This window comes from Giraffa tippelskirchi, chromosome 1, assembly GCF_054371585.1.
Source record: "Giraffa tippelskirchi isolate mGirTip1 chromosome 1, T2T-mGirTip1v1.2.pri, whole genome shotgun sequence".
Lineage (NCBI taxonomy): Eukaryota > Metazoa > Chordata > Mammalia > Artiodactyla > Giraffidae > Giraffa > Giraffa tippelskirchi.
The window spans coordinates 201,717,146-201,736,658 of record NC_137275.1 but is presented as its reverse complement, the minus strand read 5'-3'; the positions used below and the strand labels follow the sequence as shown (position 1 = coordinate 201,736,658).

Here is a 19,513-nt window from a genome sequence, read left to right as displayed (position 1 = left end):
AGAATTAACCATGTGCTCCTCTTCTGTGACCTGTGTCATGACCTCAAACACTCAATGTTCTGGGTATCTACCTCCTTGGACTACACTGTAAAGACTAAGGGCAGAATAAGGATGTTTTGTTGAATGAACACTGATTTTATTTTTTTTAATTAATTAATTTATTTTAATTGGAGGCTAATTACTTCACAATATTGTAGTGGTTTTTGCCATACATTGACATGAATCAGCCATGGGTGTACATGTGCTCCCCATCCTGAACCCCCCTCCCACCTCCCTCCCCATTCAATGAACACTGATCATGAGTCAAGGTACTTTCCATGGAGGGCCGCTCAAACCCCTCTCCATTTTCCCCACTGATGCTTTGTTTTTCCTTGGGAGTTTAATAAATGTTTGCCAGATTAAGTATCACACACAGTGCTTGGGCCAGAGGTGAGATGAAACCACCAACCAGACTGTGCCCTTCCCTGAAGGACTGTCCTCGTGGCAGAAACGGCTGCCACAGCACAGTGGCAGGTTGTCGCAGGTTGTCGCCGATGGGAACCTAGGCTGTCCCAGTTCGGTCTTGAGATCACAGATGTTTCATTTACTAGAGTCCCGAGGGATTTTCAGTTAAAATGAGAAAACATCTAGTTTAAGAACAACAGGTGATATACTATTTTTTAATGATACATATTCTTCCTTATCCTGTGATAATCTTTCAAAAAATTTCAAAACATAATATATTTCAAAAAAGCTTAAAGTAGTAAATGAAATGATGCCTCAGGTCATATTTTAAAGTCTACTAACCTTGGAGGGGGGAGGTACTTTTCTTCTTTCTCCAAGTAGCGTGCCTGAGTCAATGCGATGCCTCTGTCCATGCACTGTATGAAAAAGGAATATATCTGTGACCTGAACTGCAGATGTGCATGGGTGCTAAGTTGCTTCAGTCATGTCTGACTCTGTGCAACCCTACAGACTATAGCCTCCGAGGCTCCTCTGTCCATGGGATTCTCTAGGCAAGAATCCTGAAGTGGGCTGCTGTGCCCTCCTCCAGGGGATCTTCTCTACGTAGGGATCCAAACCACGTCTCTTGCCTCCTTCAATGGCAAGTGGGTTCTTTACCACTAACGCCACCTGGAAAGCCCGGACTGCAGACACTGGTCATTAAAACAGGAAGGTACACTGAAGTGCCACCCTCGATAGAAGTTTTAATTCATTTTTCCAATTATAGCTATCAGAAGACAAAATAACTACAAAATCATCCTGAGCAACACTGTTCTACAGCGCTTCCTGCAATGAGGGAGGTGTTTAGTCTGCACCGTTTATGGGCAGTCAGACACCCATGTGGCTTTCGGTCACTGTGAGACATGGCTAGCGCCAACTGTGACACTGAGCTCTGAGTCTGACTTAAATCAAATAGCCATAGGTAACTAGGGATTATCGTTTTAGGGAAAGCAGAGTTAGGACAAGGGGAAACAGGACCAGCAAAGCCCTACAGGCTAACCAAGAGCTGGATTTAATAATGCCAGCAGAATCACTTCAGAAAGAAATTGCTCACAGGGAAATGGCAACCCACTCCAGTATTCTTGCTTGGAGAATACCATGGACAGAAGAGCCTGGTGGGCCACAGTCCATGGGGTCGCAAAGAGTCGGACACGCCTGAGCAACTAACACTTTCAAATGCTAGCAACACCTCTGATTCCCATGTGCTACACTTGGGCACGGTGCTACTAGGCACAGAAAAGTCTGGTATCACACATTTTTTGAACAGTTTTCCCATATGTTAGCTATCTGTCAACAATTTTAAAAAATTAACTAATGCTATCAAAATAAAGAAAGCATAAAGTCAAGCCAAGGGTAATGATTTATATTATAACAGTTTCTCTTTGGGGAGATGAAATGTTTTGGAATCAGATACTGATGGCTGCACAACCCTGTGAAGATACTAAAAAACCCACTCAACAGGATACTTTAAAGGGTGAATTTTACAGGTGAATTGTATTTAAAAAACAACAACAACAAAACCCAATCAGAGCAAGAGGTGCTGTAAAGGAGACAACAATCACGGCCAGCCTGTGGCAGCTATCAGCCTGAAGAGGGGCCACTCTGTAAGCTGTGAAGACAGGTTTTCCTCTGCTAGGAAAAGACGGAAAACAACGGCAGGCAGAGACGTTTGCTAATTCTACATTCAGGAAGTGTACTTGGAAAAGTTAACTCCTTCTGCAAACATCTGGACTGGCTCTGCTTCCTGGCTAGTTAAGAAACATTATAAACCATAGCTCAGTTTGTAAAAACCGTGTTTTGTCAAGCAACTCAACAAAAACTTGGCACAACCTCCTCTCAGTTCTACAAAGCTTAAAAAAGGGCTACGGTGTCATAATTCTCTTTTCTCTTTCAAATACGGAAAAGAAAAGGCAAAGAGGAACAAAGGCTTTTAAGATGGAAGCTGTGATGATGCAAAAACACTGTAAGAATTGCCTCTTCCTTCTTACAAATGCAGCTTTCAAAGAGTATTCTGTTCCCTCCTCCAGAGCCTGTTCTCTCCTCATTCGACTCTCAAGATGATTTCCCATAGACAGCCAGTATCGATTGGGCCCACAAATACTACTTTGGAATCTGTGAACTGTCCACAGACTCACTTTTTCTTTTTGTTATGAGGATAAGCTATGTTAAGTACAGTATGGAGTCAACTGATTCACAAGCCCTCTTCTGAGTCTCCCTCTGGAACAAAGCAGCAGGAAGACTAGCTGTTGCCACGAATGAGAAGAGGACAGAGGTGAGTCTGACCAGAACGGACGCTCTGGCACCTAGACAAGGCCCACATCCCATGACACAAAGCGTGTGTGGAGAAACATTACTATTACCCTGACGCCTGGCAGCATAGGTTCAGGGCAGGAGGCTCAGGAAGGAACTGTCAGGACAAGCAGGACAAGGAAGCAGAGTGAGTCTGTTTTCATTCGCAAATATGTATGTATTCCCCTAATAACTGGATACTCACTTGAGTTACTATCTCCTGAAGCAGTTTAACATCTCTTTCTCGACACCCAGTGGTCTCTTCCAGTTGGAGGTGCAATGCTGGAGAAATAGACTCCCCCACTACTTTTAGTCCAGGAATGCTGAAAGGAAAACACATACAGAAGCATAAATCCCTTCCAAGCTCAGGGTGTGCTTGTGCTTAGTTGCTCAGTCAAGTTCGACTCTTTGTGACCCCATGAACTGTAGTCTGCCAGGCTCCTCTGTCCATGGGGATTCTCCAGGCAAGAATACTGGAGTGGGTTGCCATGTCCTCCTCAGGCTCAGGTTCCTCACATATCAATAATCTTATGAAGTTTGCATTAATGAATGTAACACAAACTTGGAACTTTCATGGGAAACATCATGTCATGGGATTCTAGATCTGACAAAGCAAGGTAAAAATGCATGCTCTGGGCAGTGCTTCCTAGTCTGGGACACTCTGCAGCATGGCTGGGAAGATGGTTCCCTGTCTGGAGGGTCCCCCTGGGTTCACATTTCACAGAGAACACGTACATCATCTCCAGCCTCCCACCAGGTGGTCTACATGCCTCACCCAGCTTGGCTGGGACCGCCCCTGCCTCAGTGGGACCCTCACAGGTCCCACTCGGGTGTGGGCCTCAGTCTTGCAGCTTCCTCATCTATTCTCTCCTGTTCTACTGCTAGTGCCAGACACACCTGGTCCCAGTCCACTGTCACTTCCCTGAGGGCCTCCCTCATCACCCACTTTGGGAAAGCACCTTCGTTTTCTATTATTTTGTTTTCTTCATGGACAAATTATTATAATTGATAATGCTGCTTCCTTATTTTCTAAATCTTTAGTTTGTATCTTGTTTTTCATAAATTATAGGAATGCCTTCTGACATTGAAATTTTATATTTTGACCACCAGCAGTGTTCAGGTTGTAAAGCTGCCCTCTTGTGTGCATGTTTTACTTGAATTACAATTATTTTCTTCTTTCTTAGGATTAACAGCACAGAAATCTACTCTTTCTCAAGAAAAAGAGATTTCTTTAGGGGTGAAAGACTGTATTTTCAAATGATTATTACAGATGTTATGAGAACTGCAGGCCATATTACTTAGTCAGGAATGATATCTTGACTTATGGTATCTTGACCCATCTTGAGGGACAGAAACTGTAATACATGTCTATTTGAAACTGAGCTAAACATTTTAGATTGCTTTCATTTATGTGGTTTACTTGGAAAGATTTGCTTTTCCCTTAGAATAAAATGAACACAAAAAGCACTTGGTAGCACATTCAATTCCTCAAATATTTTTAGGACTCACCACGCTTTTCCTGAATGACTACTTGTGCCAAATAGCACGTGAGGTGGGGAGACTAAGATCACCTGCCTTTCAAGCCTCCCTTGAACATCATTAATTTATGTCTACTTTCTTTACATGCAATACATCATGCTAGGATCTCTCAACAAACCAGGCTGCAGATCTGAATGGAACCTTAGATTCTAGGACTTCTAGAATACTGGGAAACCAGTTGTTTTACTAATGTAGAAACTAACTAATATGCTTTCAAAACCCATTTTCTAGGTGAATTTTGAATGTGTTAAACTGTATACAAAGAAGTATCAATTATTTTAGGTTCATATACTCTCAGAGAACTGAAAATATTACTTTTCAAATAGCATTTCCTATGAATAAAATGGCCTGGATTTTCCTTGTTATAACACAAGGCACCTAAAAGCCCAATCAAGCTTATTATCTGATCAAATGGGCCCATTTCACATGTTGGGTGGAGCAAGCTGGTGGGAGAGGAATGAAACAAAATGCCCTCTTTCTCGCTGCCTGGATACTGATGCATTAAAGTTTAACTAAAACCAATGGACAGAGTTATAACTCGAGTTCAGAAACTTAGAAGCTGTGTTTCAGAGCCTATTATACTTAAAAAATCTTTTTGGAGACCTTATTATCTACCATATTTTTTTACCAAATGGAAATCCTAAGCACTGACCTAAGTCCCAGGGACAGAACAATCAACAATTCAGACACAGTCTCTATCATGTGCTTACTGCGGGGAGAGCACTGGGCGTGAATAACTATCTGTCAGAATTTAAGGACTTCAAGATTCCAGCAAGGACTCAAACTAGCATAGGCCATTGACTTCCTCTCCCAAATGCAGCCTCAGAGATGACAGAAGCAAATCTCTGATTAGAAGAGATTAAAAAAATTACTTAGAACTGAATGTTGGAAATATAGCCTTTGAAAATGTTTAAGATATTTACTGGAAAATAATAAAACCAATAAGCTAAATGTAAAAAGCTAAAAAAAGAATAAAATAAAATTCAATGAAACAAGGAAGGTAGAAAAATAAGGTAAAAAAAGATCCATCAAAGAAAACAAAATCAAACTTAAAAAAATGTGCTGGGCAAAAATCCTGGAAAAAGTATCATGAAAGGAAAAATGACAGAAACAGAAAATAAAAAGAGGAAACAATACAGACACAGGAAAGATAATCATAGACTATGCCCAACCGAAAGGCCCCAACTCCAGAGGGTCTGACAGAGGAGTCCTGCTCAACTCTGAAGAAATAAATCATCAAGCCTGGTCTTACACAGCAGCTCCACAATGCAAGACAGTGGAAAAACTGTTGCTCATTTGAGGCTACCACAACACTGATTCCTAGGTTATGTAAGGCTGATGGAACCAAAGATTGTAGGCCCATTTAAATTACAAATATGGATATAAAAATTCAAAATTTTAACAGTGCAGAAAAATATACTATATAATCAAGTAGGGGTTTACTCAGGAATGCAAGGATGTTTTAACATCAAAAAATACAGTCATCCTGTTAGTGACAGGCACATGCTGGGTAAAGTGCAGGAGCAGAGGTGGGTTTCAGTAGTTTCACGTGTACATGAGAGGTGAGGATGGGGAGAAGGCTAAACAGTGGTGAAAAGACTGACTGCAAAGAGAAGCAGAGCAACGGGCTAGTTGCTAGAAGAGAGTGTGGGGTCATGGGAAAGAAAAATTTAAGACAAGACAGGGCAGAGCTAATCAAATGACTCAGGAAATGGGAGAGACTGCAGAGAAAGGAGAGGAGACAATCAAAGGCACACGGTTTTAAGAAAGAAGAGCTATGATGGGTGGAGGAACACTTCTCTGGCTATAACACGAGGGAAGACTGGCTTGGATGCCTGCAGGTGTACAAGTTTGTGAGGGAAAATGAAGGAGTTCCCAAGTGAAAGCATGAGACAAGGCTGTCAGCTAAAAGTGGGTGGAGTGAGACAGAGGGTGAGGGATTTTAGAGAGGAGGAGAAGTATGAAAGAGCTGGGAAAAATGGAGGATTGGACTTAAACATATTAACACTGCTAGACAGAATAAAGGGCATCTGAGGCATGTGTTCATGAACTGACAGTGACTCCAAGGTGCTGGGCTGAGCAGGTTTATTAATATTTCATAAACTAATGTAGCTGGAAACAATAACAACAATATCTCTCTAGCATAAATCATGCAAGAACTTTTGCTATGATCATAAAGTCAGATCCAGACTTTAATTATTTCTGCCCCTATATTATCTGGAACATCTGTGACCTGCTTATTTATTAACTGTCTTTTTCTTTTAGAAAAGTTTCTAGATTCCATATCTGGGAATAGGGATAGGAATTCCATGACTCAGAAGGCAGGTTTCACCTTGGAAAGGCAAAAAGAAACACCACAGGCAAGGTGAAATAATTTTCTATAAGAGCCTGAGGATGTCACTAGCCTCAATTTCTTCTCCCCCTCAATTCTTAAGGAATTTTAAAGAACTACTCTTGTATAGTTAATATAAACAAAAATAAATAGAATACACATAAGGTTCACTGCACTTTCACTAGTTTAAGTAATTTAAAATAAAACAGTAATTTTCTAAAAAGTAAAATGGACAGTATGAACCCACCGTCATCTAATTACATCCTTCTATCCCTACACATGTGCAGAGATTCTCCAATGTTTATCAGTTATTTCTGGTGGTCGTATGTTCTGTTATTTGTTATTTTTCATCTTTATCTTCTGTACTGCTGTAATTATTTTACTAACGAGCTTGTTATCATTTTTAGAAAAACAAAGTTATGATTCTTTAAAAACAATGGCAAAATGGATGTTCTGGATTCACACAAAGAGAAATTTGAATGAACTGTGTTTTTGGTTTCTTGGTTGCAATTTAGTCAAACTGACCCAGCCTATTAAATGCACTCAAAACCAAAGAGGTGACATTCAAAAATTTTCATGAGTTGTTTGATGTGGTGAAGATAAACTCTGAGTTGGTTGAAAAGATATAAAACTCACCCTTGTAAAGCTTTATGAATTCGTTTGCACTTTTCCTTCAACACTGCAAAAATACCTGAATGAAACAAATACATTTGATAGTAAATTTGGAAAATTTGGTATTATTAATCTAAAAATGTTTTTAAAGACCCAGTTCATCAATTTATTTTAATTAATTAATTTCACTTTTGGCCATGCCGTGTGGCATGCAGGATCTTAATTCCCCAACCAGGAATCGAAATCATGCCCCTGCAGTGGCAGCGCAGAGTCTTAACCACTGGACCACCAAGGAAGTCCCCAGTTCATCAATTTCAAACGCTGCAAATCCTTCTGCCTACTAATAAGACACAGCCAGCCAGTAACTCCTCTGAAGGCCCCCAACTTTCATCTCTGGCACGTAATAGCTGGCACCTTCTCACTCCACTTTCAGCAAAATCTGGGAGGTTTTCAACAACAGAACAATGGCTCTTTTTCTTACCAAGATTCTATAACTTATCTGGCTAAGAATAAAAGGGTACAAATCTGATATCTGGACCCTAAAGAATTTGGGAAAACACAGACACTGTGTTAATGTTTATGATCTCTTTCTTGATACTTTTGCTTTCTTTTAAGGAAATTTCACAACCTGAAATATCTGAGGAGATGAGAGTGGCAGGCTATCTGACAAGCAAACATATGAATATGCACAGAGAAACATTCACTTTTACTGCTTCTCTGAATTAACAAAAATCAATGCTGAAACTTTAGAAATTTAGAAAATTTAAACTTTACAGAACCCAGGGCTGCTCTTGCATTTGTGTTTTAGCCCTTGGTGAGGAGGTGTTATCACAGCCTAGAATCACATTTTAAATTGAGTCACCTGCCCATTAAGCAAGCTTTAATGGTTGGTAAACCAGTCTGACTTTGGTACCAACTCATGGTTCAAAGGCTGAAGGGGAAAAACAGACAATAGCTATAAAATTATATGTCCCCAAAATTAGCAGACTTCAGCAAATTTCTCAAAAAAATAAATAAATAAATAAACTAAATGGTGACTGGCCCAGAGGTAACCCTCCTGTTCCTGGCATCTCTGCCCACCAAAGGAGTCAGCTCTGCTGTGGCTTTGGCTTCATCTCCAGAAATGAGCAAAGCTCTATACCAAAACCCTGGGGCAGGGACAACTTCTTCATCACCATTCTTCCCATAGGTTGCCAGATAATCTAATTCTGAGACAGAGCTTTGTCTAGGAAATTATTCCCTCCAGCCAATTTCTCAAAAAAGCAAACCAGGAGCGTGGCTAACATAACCTGTGGTATCTTTGATTTCCTGGGATTAAAGGTTATACCTGGATTCTCTTCCATGATGTTGAGAGCCTCAATCGCAGCAGCAGCTAACAGGGGAGGTAAGGAAGCTGAAAAGCAGTATCCCTGGCCAGAAAGTCGCTGAAAAGAAACAAACAAGTCACAAAGCATACATTTGGTGGGGGGTGGGGGGGACAGAGAGGCTAAAAAATCTAAAGGCACTAAATCTCCGTACCACCTACCAAATAGTATGTGCAACTGCTAAGGTGGTAAGACCCAGGTATGTACAGAAGCTATCATGTAACAAAAACAAAACCTTTTTTTAAAAAGGGAAACAATTTCTAAATAAAAACCCTATGATAAACTAAGAATGAAATTTTGTAAAAACAGTTACATTTTTGGGTGACTCAAATGGAGCAGTTAAGTTTCAGTTCTCACTCTTTGTTTTTAAAAAGAACCTACCTGATGGTCAATTACGAAAGACCTGCCACAGCAGAAACCCCCAATAGAAGCAAGTGAATTCTCCATGTTGGCACTGATAAGATCAATATCATCAATCTGTCAGAAAAGAGGGACAGTGGGAGTTACATCTCAATTTAAAGAAAAGGGGAAAAAAAGGCCAATGTCAAGCTTAGAGACAAAATTTCAACAGTGATGATGTCAACATCTGGATTCAAGCTACCGCTGTGAAAATAAAGGATAATTCATACAAAATCAATTGTTAAAAGGACTGTTGTTTCACAACCCACCTCTGGAAGTGTCTCATTTTATATATACTTTTCTGCCATTTCATCATGCATTGACAATTTATTCACAGAGGATAAAAGATGAAATCTAAAGCTGTTTGATACTAAACATATTCAGAGGTACAAGATAAGATCATTCCTTGCTAAAACAGTGGTCTCAACTGGCCTTCTCCATAGAAGATACTTGAGAGAAAAAGGGATTTTTTGAGCATTTCTGGAATGTGTACTACATTCATCTTTTCCACCTTTCCAAAAACGAAATCAATTTATTCAAACATGAAGGCAATAGGTTCTTTGAACAAATGAACCAATTTGGGCAGTGGATAAACCTAATGTGCCCAGTGGGCTCCTGAACACCCACCACCTTTTCAACTGCTCAGCATTCCTTTGGTCCTCACGCTCTGCTCCAGTCCCCAGCACCAAGCTCCATCCTGTATATGACAGCCATTCAGTAATTACTCACTGGTGGCCATAGTAACTGGTCACATCTCATATGGTGTTATTCTAAGTGTCCCACAGATCCAACAAGGAAACCTGTGCCCTCTTATTCTTTATCCTTTCCTTATGAAAAATTTCAAAGATATATGAAAGTATACACAATTACCACCAGATTCAATAATTATAAACTTATGGACAATCCTGTTCTATGAACAGCCCCCTACTGCCCTTTCATTTTTTTAGAGCAAATTTCAGACTTAACTTGTTTTCATCCATAAATATTTCAGTGAGCATTTCTAAAAGATAAGCACCCTTTCAAAAACATTATCAAACTAAAAAATGAAAAATTTCTTAACGTCAAACATTTGAGGGTTCAAGTATCTCTGTTTCACAAACCTTGTTTTCCATAGTATTTCTATGAATCAGTATCCAAATAAAGTCCACACATTCTGTACTTTTACTCAAGCTCTTATAAATAATATCTGAGACAACTGCTAAAAGCAGTCAGAAAACCAGAACAGTGAAATTAGATGGTGCTTTTATCTTCTTTAAAATCTTCATGTCTTAAAAGCTGCTCTGGTGTAAATTTTACTTGACTTACATCTCCATTTTTCTTAAATTCTTTAGGGCATTTAGTTGCCAAATGTCAGTCTGTCTCTAGGGAGCATGCTTCAGTCAACTTTCTGTGATATTCATTCTGCTTTACATTTTTCTCCAGTTCTGTATGGGTAGAGGGATGCATATATAATTGAAGGTGATTTTATGTTTCGTAAGTACAACTTTTAAACACAAGTTGTGAAAATTTTCATACACAAGATTTGGAGAAAAGCTTCTTTAACTTGACCACACAGTGGAGGGCAAGGACAGACTATGGCAGTGGTAATGAAGACAGGCTCCAACAGCGGTGAGCGAGGACAGACTGCACAGTGGTGGGCGAGGGCAGGCTGTGCAGCGGTGAGTGGTGACAGGTTGTGCAGATGGGCCCACGCTGCTCCTCCTTCCTGAAGATCTAGATGCTCACACCACCAAGGGTGGGGCTAACTGAAGCTTATTTTCCTTCAGCAAAAGAAAAACATGACATACTCCAGTTGTCTGGGACGCTGTGGGGCTTTTCTGTGAATCCCATGTTGGTAGTGCTTCCGATATTGAACATATAAAAATCATCCCCATACATACATATTACACAGAATATACAATTTTAAATATTAGAGAGAACATCTTTTCACTGCTATAATAAATATTTTCTAAGGACAACTTGAGGAATTCTAACTGATTTTAAGGGAAAAAAAGAAGGTAAATTTAACTGTTTCTAGAGAAGAGATACTGAAAGCTGGGATCAAATGCTACTTTGTAAACAGAACACAATTCTATGATTAGCCACTCTGAGTTCACAGACTCCAAGGGAAGATGGGGCCTCTGGTGCGGCTGAGCCGCATGGACTCAGTGAAGCGCTGCTCGTGGCACACTGAAGAGGATCACTGTCTGGGATCCGTGGAACCTGCCCAGCAGGATGGAACTGAACTGCACGGTTACTGTATGAGGGAATGTTCCAAAAAAAGAGAGCTTACGTTGATTCCAAAATGTTCCGTGACTCCTCGGCCATGCTCTCCCAGGACTCCAAATGAAAGGCTTTCCTCCAGAAAGATTCTTGCTTTATATTTATATTTTAACTTAACCTATGTGGTAAATAAACACAACTTTAAAATACTGATGATTAGCAGTGCACAGAACATATGGGTAAGAATAAAATTAAACCTAAAATAAAAAGGAGAGGAAAAAAAGTACAGTTGATCCTCAGTATTGGTGGATTCGTATTTGTGAAACGGCCAACTTGCTAAAATTTGTGACCCCAAATTAATACTTAAGGCACACTTGCAGCCGAGCTAACAGGCTACTGCTTCAGCTCATACTGTGAATAAGTGTCCTCTTCACGTCCTGTTTACTGCCACATTTTTCACATTTTGTGCTTTTCGTTGGTGATTTTGTTATTTAAAATGGACCCCTAGCACAGTGCTGAAGTCTTGTCTAGTGTCTTAAGTGTAAGAAGGGTATGATGTGCCTTATGAAAAAAAATGTGTCTTATATAAGCATCATTCAGGCCAGAGTTATAGTACTGCTGGCCATGAGTTCAACGTGAATAAATCAACAATATATATTAAATAAGGTGTCTTTTAACACAAATACATATAAAACAAGGTTATGTACTGAGTAATGGATGAAAACGTTGTGATGAGAGGCCTGCAGAAAACTAACTCTGTATTTGTCCTAGGAGCAAAAGTTTAGTAGTTGATAATTCAGTATTGGCAGCATGTTAACAGAACATAAGTAAACATACCCACGGGCTTCCCTGGTGGCTCAGACAGTAAAGAATCTGCCTGTAATGCAGGAGACCCGGGATCGATTCCTGGGTTGGGAAGATTCCCTGGAGAAGGCAATGGCAACCCACTCCAGTATTCTTGCCTAGAGTATTCCATAGACAGGAGCCTGGCAGGCGACAGTTCATGAGGTTGCAAATGACTGAGAGACTAACACACACACACTCTTCATAGATCAGAACTGCCATGAATAACGAAAATAATGAAATTTGGATGCTCTAAAATGATTCAATTTAACTCAAATAATATAGACAGCACAATGCCAATTTTTAAAAAAGGAACTGTTTAAACCTTATAAGTACTGACATGTAATATATCTGTCAAATATTGGTCTAATTATGCATAAAAATTCCTAGGGAAATGTTGTATACATTCTTCCCTCAGAGGCACTGTGTTTCAATTTAGATTCATTTTTTTAATGCAGAAAAAGTTTTCATTAGTATGGTTTTTTAATCTTTTTTTTTCTTCCTCTTTGTCTTCTGGCTTATAGGAAAGTCCTTTCCCATCAAAGGTTTAGATGCATATTTATCTATATGTTATTCTATAATTATTTTATAAATTTTTGGGTGTATACATTGGGAAACGCACAAGTGTCGTTTTTCTCCTTCTGATATTTCATTTATTTACCCCTTTCCAATATGTATGTGGTCAGTTTTATAGCTGAATTAAAAGATAGTGATTATCAACCACTAAATTTTTATATATGTGACACGAGTTGGGTCATAAATCCTTCCACGACTCAACTAATCTTCTCTTGTGCCACAATCATACTTTTAATTATCAAATTTTAATTACTAAGACTTTTCCCACTGAGACTATAGAACTAATGCACAAAAATATTTAAGACTCACATCGTGAGTCTCTGATAATTTATTTTTTAACCATAATCATGCTAATCAATATCAAATTGGGAGGGGATCCCCACTGGGCTTTTAGATAAATTTTCATTAACAATGAACAAATCAATTTGGGGAGAATTACATTTTTTCAACACTGACTCTGTCCTATCCATTAATATGAGATATTATCAAATGAAATAGTTTCTAAAAACTATGTTTTAGAAAATGTTTAATAATATTATTACAGTACTGGTACACAAACAGACAAGTGTAACAAAACAAGAATCCCTTTGTCAAACCCTAATTTGTATCCTGTAATTTTACATACTTAATACTTACTGTTCCTACACTTTATATTTTTTTCCATTGGCTGTATATCTGCCCATGAACAGTGCTTTATTAATGTATTCCTGTAATATACGGTTCTAGTATCCTGTGGCCCACTTGTTCTCCCACATTATCCTATCAGTCTTTGACACAAAAGGAAGGAGAGGATAAGAAATCATCTCTTTTATTAGCATTTAGGATGTACCTAGATTTCCTCAATAAATAGGGAAAAATTTAAAACTAAGATATGAAACTCTTAATTTTTAATCCTTATTGATGGACTCACAAATTCAGACTTTAATGGTCAAATGCAATGGTGGTTTACTACAGGAAAATCAGTGTAACATACCATACTAATAGGTTGAAGGAAAATTACATGATTAACTTAATTGATGCAGAAAAAGCATCTGACAAAACCCAAATCTCATATGAGAAAAGCGCTCAACAAATTAGAAAAAGAAGGAACTTCCTCAACTTAATTAAGGGCATTTATGGAAAACCTTTGAATGTGGAGTAACTCCTCTTGGCCCTCTTGTGCCCATGCAGCCGCCGCTCCTTGGACCTGGGGTAACTCCTCTCGGCCTCCTCTGGCCTCGGGCGTGGGGTAGCTCCTCTTGTCGTGAGTAGATACCCCTTGTCCAAGGTAAGGAGCAACGGCTGCACTTTGCTGGAGCAGCTGTGAAGAGATACCCCACGTCCAAGGTAAGAGAAACCCAAGTAAGAGGGTAGGTGTGAGAGGGCATCAGAGGGCAGACACACTGAAACTATAATCACAGAAAACTAGCCAATCTGATCACACGGACCACAACCTTGTCTATCTCAATGAAACTAAGCCATGCCATGTGGGGCCACCCAAGGGGATGGGTTATGGTGGAGAGGTCTGACAGAATGCGGTCCACTGGAGAAGGGCATGGCAAACCACTTCAGTATTCTTGCCTTGAGAACCCCATGAACAGTATGAAAAGGCAAAATGATAGGACACTGAAAGATGAACTCCCCAGGTCACTAGGTGCCCAATATGCTACTGGAGATCAGTGGAGAAATAACTCCAGAAAGAATGATGGGATGGAGCCAAAGCAAAAACAATACCCACCTGTGGATATGACTGGTGATAGAAGCAAAGTCCGATGCTGTAAAGAGCAATATTGCATAGGAACCTGGAATGTTAGGTCTATGAATCAAGGCAAATTGGAAGTGGTCAAACAGGAGATGGCAAGAGTGAACATCGACATTCTAGGAATCAGCAAACTAAGATGGACTGGAATGGATGAATTTAACTCAGATGACCATTATATCTACTACTGTGGGCAGGAATCCCTTAGAAGAAATGGAGTAGCCATCATGGTCAACAAAAGAGCCCAAAATGCAGTACTTGGATGCAATCTCAAAAACGACAGAATGATCTCTGTTCGTTTCAAAGGCAAACCATTCAATAACACAGTAATCCAAGTCTATGCCCCAACCAGTAACGCTGAAGAAGCTGAAGTTGAACGGTTCTATGAAGACCTACAAGACCTTTTAGAAGTAACACCCCAAAAATATGTCCTTTTCATTACAGGGGACTGGAATGAAAAAGTAGGAAGTCAAGAAACACCTGGTGTAACAGGCAAATTTGGCCTTGGAGTACAGAATGAAGTAGGGCAAAGGCTAATAGAGTTTTGCCAAGAGAACGCACTGGTCATGGCAAACACCCTCTTCCAACAACACAAGACAAGACTCTACACATGGATATCACCAGATGGTCAACACCGAAATCAGATTGATTATATTCTTTGCAGCCAAAGATGGAGAAGCTCTATACAGTCAGCAAAAACAAGACCAGGAGCAGACTGTGGATCAGATCATGAACTCCTTATTGCCAAATTCAGACTTAAATTGAAGAAAGTAGGGAAAACCACTAGACCATTCAGGTATGACCTAGATCAAATCCCTTATGATTATACAGTGGAAGTGACAAATAGATTTAAGGGACTAGATCTGATAGACAGAGTGCCTGAAGAACTACGGACAGAGGTTCGTGACATTGTACAGGAGACAGGGATCAAGAAAATCCCCATGGAAAAGAAATGCAAAAAAGCAAAATGGCTGTCTGAGGAGGCCTTACAGATAGTTGGGAAAAGAAGAGAAGCAAAAAGCAAAGCAGAAAAGGAAAGACATTCTCATCTGAATGCAGAGTTCCAAAGAATAGCAAGGAGAGATAAGAAAGCCTTCCTCAGCGATCAGTGCAAAGAAATAGAGGAAAACAACAGAATGGGAAAGACTAGAGACCTCTTCAAGAAAATTAGAGATACCAAGGAAACATTTCATGCAAAGATGGGCTCGATAAAGGACAGAAATGGTATGGACCTAACAGAAGCAGAAGATATTAAGAAGAGGTGGCAAGAATACACAGAAGAACTGTACAAAAAAGATCTTCACGACCCAGACAATCACGATGGTGTGATCACTCACCTAGAGCCAGACATCCTGGAATGTGAAGTCAAGTAGGCCTTAGAAAGCATCACTACAAACAAAGCTAGTGGAGGTGATGGAATTCCAGTTGAGCTATTGCAAATCGTCAAAGATGATGCTGTGAAAGTGCAGCACTCAATATGCCAGCATATCTGGAAAACTCAGCAGTGGCCACAGGACTGGAAAAGGTCAGTTTTCATTCCAATCCCAAGGAAAGGCAATGCCAAAGAATGCTCAAACTACCACACAATTGCACTCATCTCACATGCTAGTAAAGTAATGCTCAAAATTCTCCAAGCCAGGCTTCAGCAATATGTGAACCATGAACTTCCAGATGTTCAAGCTGGTTTTAGAAAAGGCAGAGGAACCAGAGATCAAATTGCCAATATCCGCTGGATCATCGAAAAAGCAAGAGAGTTCAAGAAAAACATCTATTTCTGCTTTATTGACTATGCCAAAGCCTTTGACTGTGTGGATCACAATAAACTGTGGAAAATTCTGAAAGAGATGGGAATACCAGACCATCTGACCTGTCTCTTGAGAAACCTGTATGCAGGTCAGGAAGCAACAGTTAGCACTGGACATGGAACAACAGACTGGTTCCAAATAGGAAAAGGAGTACATCAAGGCTGTATATTGTCACCCTGCTTATTTAACTTATATGCAGAGTACATCATGAGAAACGCTGGGCTGGAAGAAACACAAGCTGGAATTGAGATTGCCAGGAGAAATATCAATTACCTCAGATATGCGGATTACACCACCCTTATGGCAGAAAGTGAAGAAGAACTGAAGAGCCTCTTGATAAAGGTGAAAGAGGAGAGTGAAAAAGTTGGCTTAAAGCTCAACGTTCAGAAAACTAAGATCATGGCATCTGGTCCCATCACTTCATGGCAAATAAATGGGGAAACAATGGAAACAGTGAGAGACTTTATTTTGGGGGGCTCCAAAGTCACTGCAGAGGGTGATTGCAGCCATGAAATTAAAAGACACGCCTTGGAAGGAAGGTTATGACCAACCTAGATAGCGTATTAAAAAGCAGAGACATTACTTTGCCAATAAAGATCCTTCTTGTCAAGGCTATGGTTTTCCCAGTGGTCATGTATGGATGTGCGAGTTGGACGGTGAAGAAAGCTGAGCACTGAAGAATTGATGCTTTTGAACTGTGGTGTTGGAGAAGACTCTTGACAGTCCCTTGGAGTGCAAGGAGATCCAACCAGTCCATCCTAAAGGAAATCAGTCCTGGGTGTTCATTGGAAGGACTGATGTTGAAGCTGAAACTCCAATACTCTGGCCACCTCATGCGAAGAGTTGACTCATTGGAAAAGACCCTAATGCTGGGAAGGACTGGGGGCAGGAGGAGAAGGGGACAACAGAGGATGAGATGGGTGGATGGCATCACTGACTCGATGGACATGGGTTTGGGTAAACTCCGGGAGTTGGTGACGGACAGGGAGGCCTGGCGTGCTACGATTCATGGTGTCGCAAAGAGTCGGACACAACTGAACGACTGAACTGAACTGAACTGAATGGAAAACCCACAGCTAAAATCATACTCAATGGTGATGGCCTGAAAGCCTCCCCTTAAAGATTCGGAATGAGACAAGGATACACACTCCTGTCACTTATAGTCAACACTGTACTGGAAGTTCTAGCCAGAGCACTAAGGCAAGAAAAGGAAGACAACCAGATTGGAAAGGAAGAAGTAAAACTACCTCTGTCCACAGATGGCATAATCTTAAATACAGAATAAGATCCACAAAAATATTATTTCAGCTAATAAACAAGTTCAGCAAAAGCTGTACAAGACCAATACACAAGACTCAGTAGTATTTCTGTAACTAGCAATGACCAATTCAAAAAAGAAATTAAGAAAATAATCCCATCAATAACAGCTTCAAAAAGAATAAAATACTTAGGGATACATTTAACCAAAGAGAGATAAGACCTTACAGTAAAAACCGCAAACAGCAATGAAAGAAATTGAAGAAAATAAAAATAAATGGAAACACATTCCTTGTTCATCAATGAAAAGACTTACTATCATTAAGATCATAATACTTCCTAGAGCAATCTAAATATTCAGTACAACCCCTATAAAAAAATCTCAATGGCATTTTTTACAGAAATGGAAAAGCTGAGTTTGACATTTAAATGGAATCTCAAGGTACCCCAAATAACCAAAAGAATCTTGAAAAAGAACAAAAATGGAGAACTCACATGTCTTGATTTCAAAGCTTACCACAAAGCTACATGAATTAAGCAATTAAGCATGGTGCTCACATAAGGCTAGATAGACAAATGGAATAGAACTGAGAGTCTAGAAAGGAACCCATATATTTATAGTCAGATTATTTTGACAGGGGTGCCAAGACCATTAAATGGGAAAATAATAGCTTCTTCAACAAATGGTAGAGGGACAAACAGATAATCACATCCAAAAGAATGAAGTTGAACTCCTCTCGCACAGAATATACAAAGACAAGTAAGGACAAAAAATTAGATAAACTGGACTGTGCCAAAATTAAAGACCTTTGTGCATTATAAGGCCACCGTCAAAGAAACGGAAAGACAATCTACAGAATGAGAGAAAATATTTGCAAATCACATTATCTGATAAGGGTTTAGTATCCAGAATACACAAAGAACTTAACAAAAAAGACAATCCAATTTAAAACTGGGCAAAAGGCTTCTAAAGACATTTCTCCAAAGATCAACAAGTAGGCAACACAAGAAAAGAGGCTCAACATCATTAATCATTTAAGAAATGATCCTGAGGGATCCTCTGGAGTGACTGAAATGTTCTATATCATGACTGCGGTGCTGGTGATACAGTAGTGTACACTTGTCAGAACACATCAGATCACACACTTAAAATAACTGTATTTTATTATGTGTCCATTACACTTCAATAAAGTTGGTTTTAAAAAACTCAGTCGTGATTACTCTTTAAAGGTCATGGCTGGCATTTATGTTAATTTACTTCCCTAATACAATCAGAATGTGCTTATGATACCTATTAAGCAAAGCAGTGTAGACGTTATACATTAAAAGTGGTCATAAACAAAAGGCACAACTGCCAAATAGTCTGAATTCTCAAATAATTAATAAACATAGTTGCTCACCAATTCTGGAAGAGGGCAAACAGTTCCAGTATTCATATACAACCCTTCAACTATAATGAAACGCCGAGTTACACGAGCCTTGCGAGGATTCTTTAAAAGAAAAAGACAGACATTTTAAACTTTAGTAACTTCAAATACAAAAATCTGTTAGGTGCTTTCTAGCAGTTTCACCCTATAAGATTTATTCACCAAGATAAATAAACAGACTAAATTAATTTCAAGTTTAAGGTTTGAGATCCTGTTACACTATGAGATGAAAAACAGTGCTTTCTTCTCCCAGGTATGTTTTCAGGTTACAAAGCCAGTGAGGAGGCCTCAACCACAAATACAAACTATTTAGAATCTGAGAATATTAAAATAAAAACACAACCCTCCAAGCCCAGAATGACTGGGAAGGGACCCAAGGGAATGATCTGGGGGAGAAGTGGATGTTTTACGTCATGACAGGGGTCAGGACACCTGGGCTACATGGGTATAACCACTGGTCAAAATTGTATGACTAGGATTTACGTATTTCAGTGTCTGTAAATTTTACCTAAAATAAAAAGAACTATAATGATGATGACAATCATCATCATCTTCACAGAGATGGGGTGGGGAGTTAGGTGAAGGTTCAGATGACACAAGAATGCCAGAATTTTGAAAACAAAGCTGAGAGAAGGGCACAGGGGGCT

At 39.6% G+C, this 19,513-nt stretch overlaps 1 protein-coding gene across 7 annotated transcripts in view; it reads right to left on the bottom strand.

Moving 5' to 3' along the window:
* Positions 1-19,513, bottom strand: part of SPTLC1 (serine palmitoyltransferase long chain base subunit 1) — an 88,437-nt gene that overhangs the window by 27,108 nt on the left and 41,816 nt on the right. For 5 of the 7 annotated variants that reach the window (XR_014063560.1, XR_014063554.1, XR_014063548.1 and 2 more), the window contains exons 8-14: positions 18,840-18,929; positions 11,291-11,398; positions 9,001-9,096; positions 8,583-8,679; positions 7,280-7,334; positions 2,978-3,095; positions 787-860 (exon numbers count right to left, since the gene is read on the bottom strand). Coding sequence is in view for 2 of the 7 variants with exons in the window: in XM_081524366.1 (XP_081380492.1) it covers positions 787-860; positions 2,978-3,095; positions 7,280-7,334; positions 8,583-8,679; positions 9,001-9,096; positions 11,291-11,398; positions 18,840-18,929 (638 nt within the window). In the remaining 5 variants the exon portion in view is untranslated. The remainder of the gene's footprint in view (positions 1-786; positions 861-2,977; positions 3,096-7,279; positions 7,335-8,582; positions 8,680-9,000; positions 9,097-11,290; positions 11,399-18,839; positions 18,930-19,513) is intronic. The other 2 variants (XR_014063582.1, XM_081524371.1) reach the window with 1 other exon arrangement.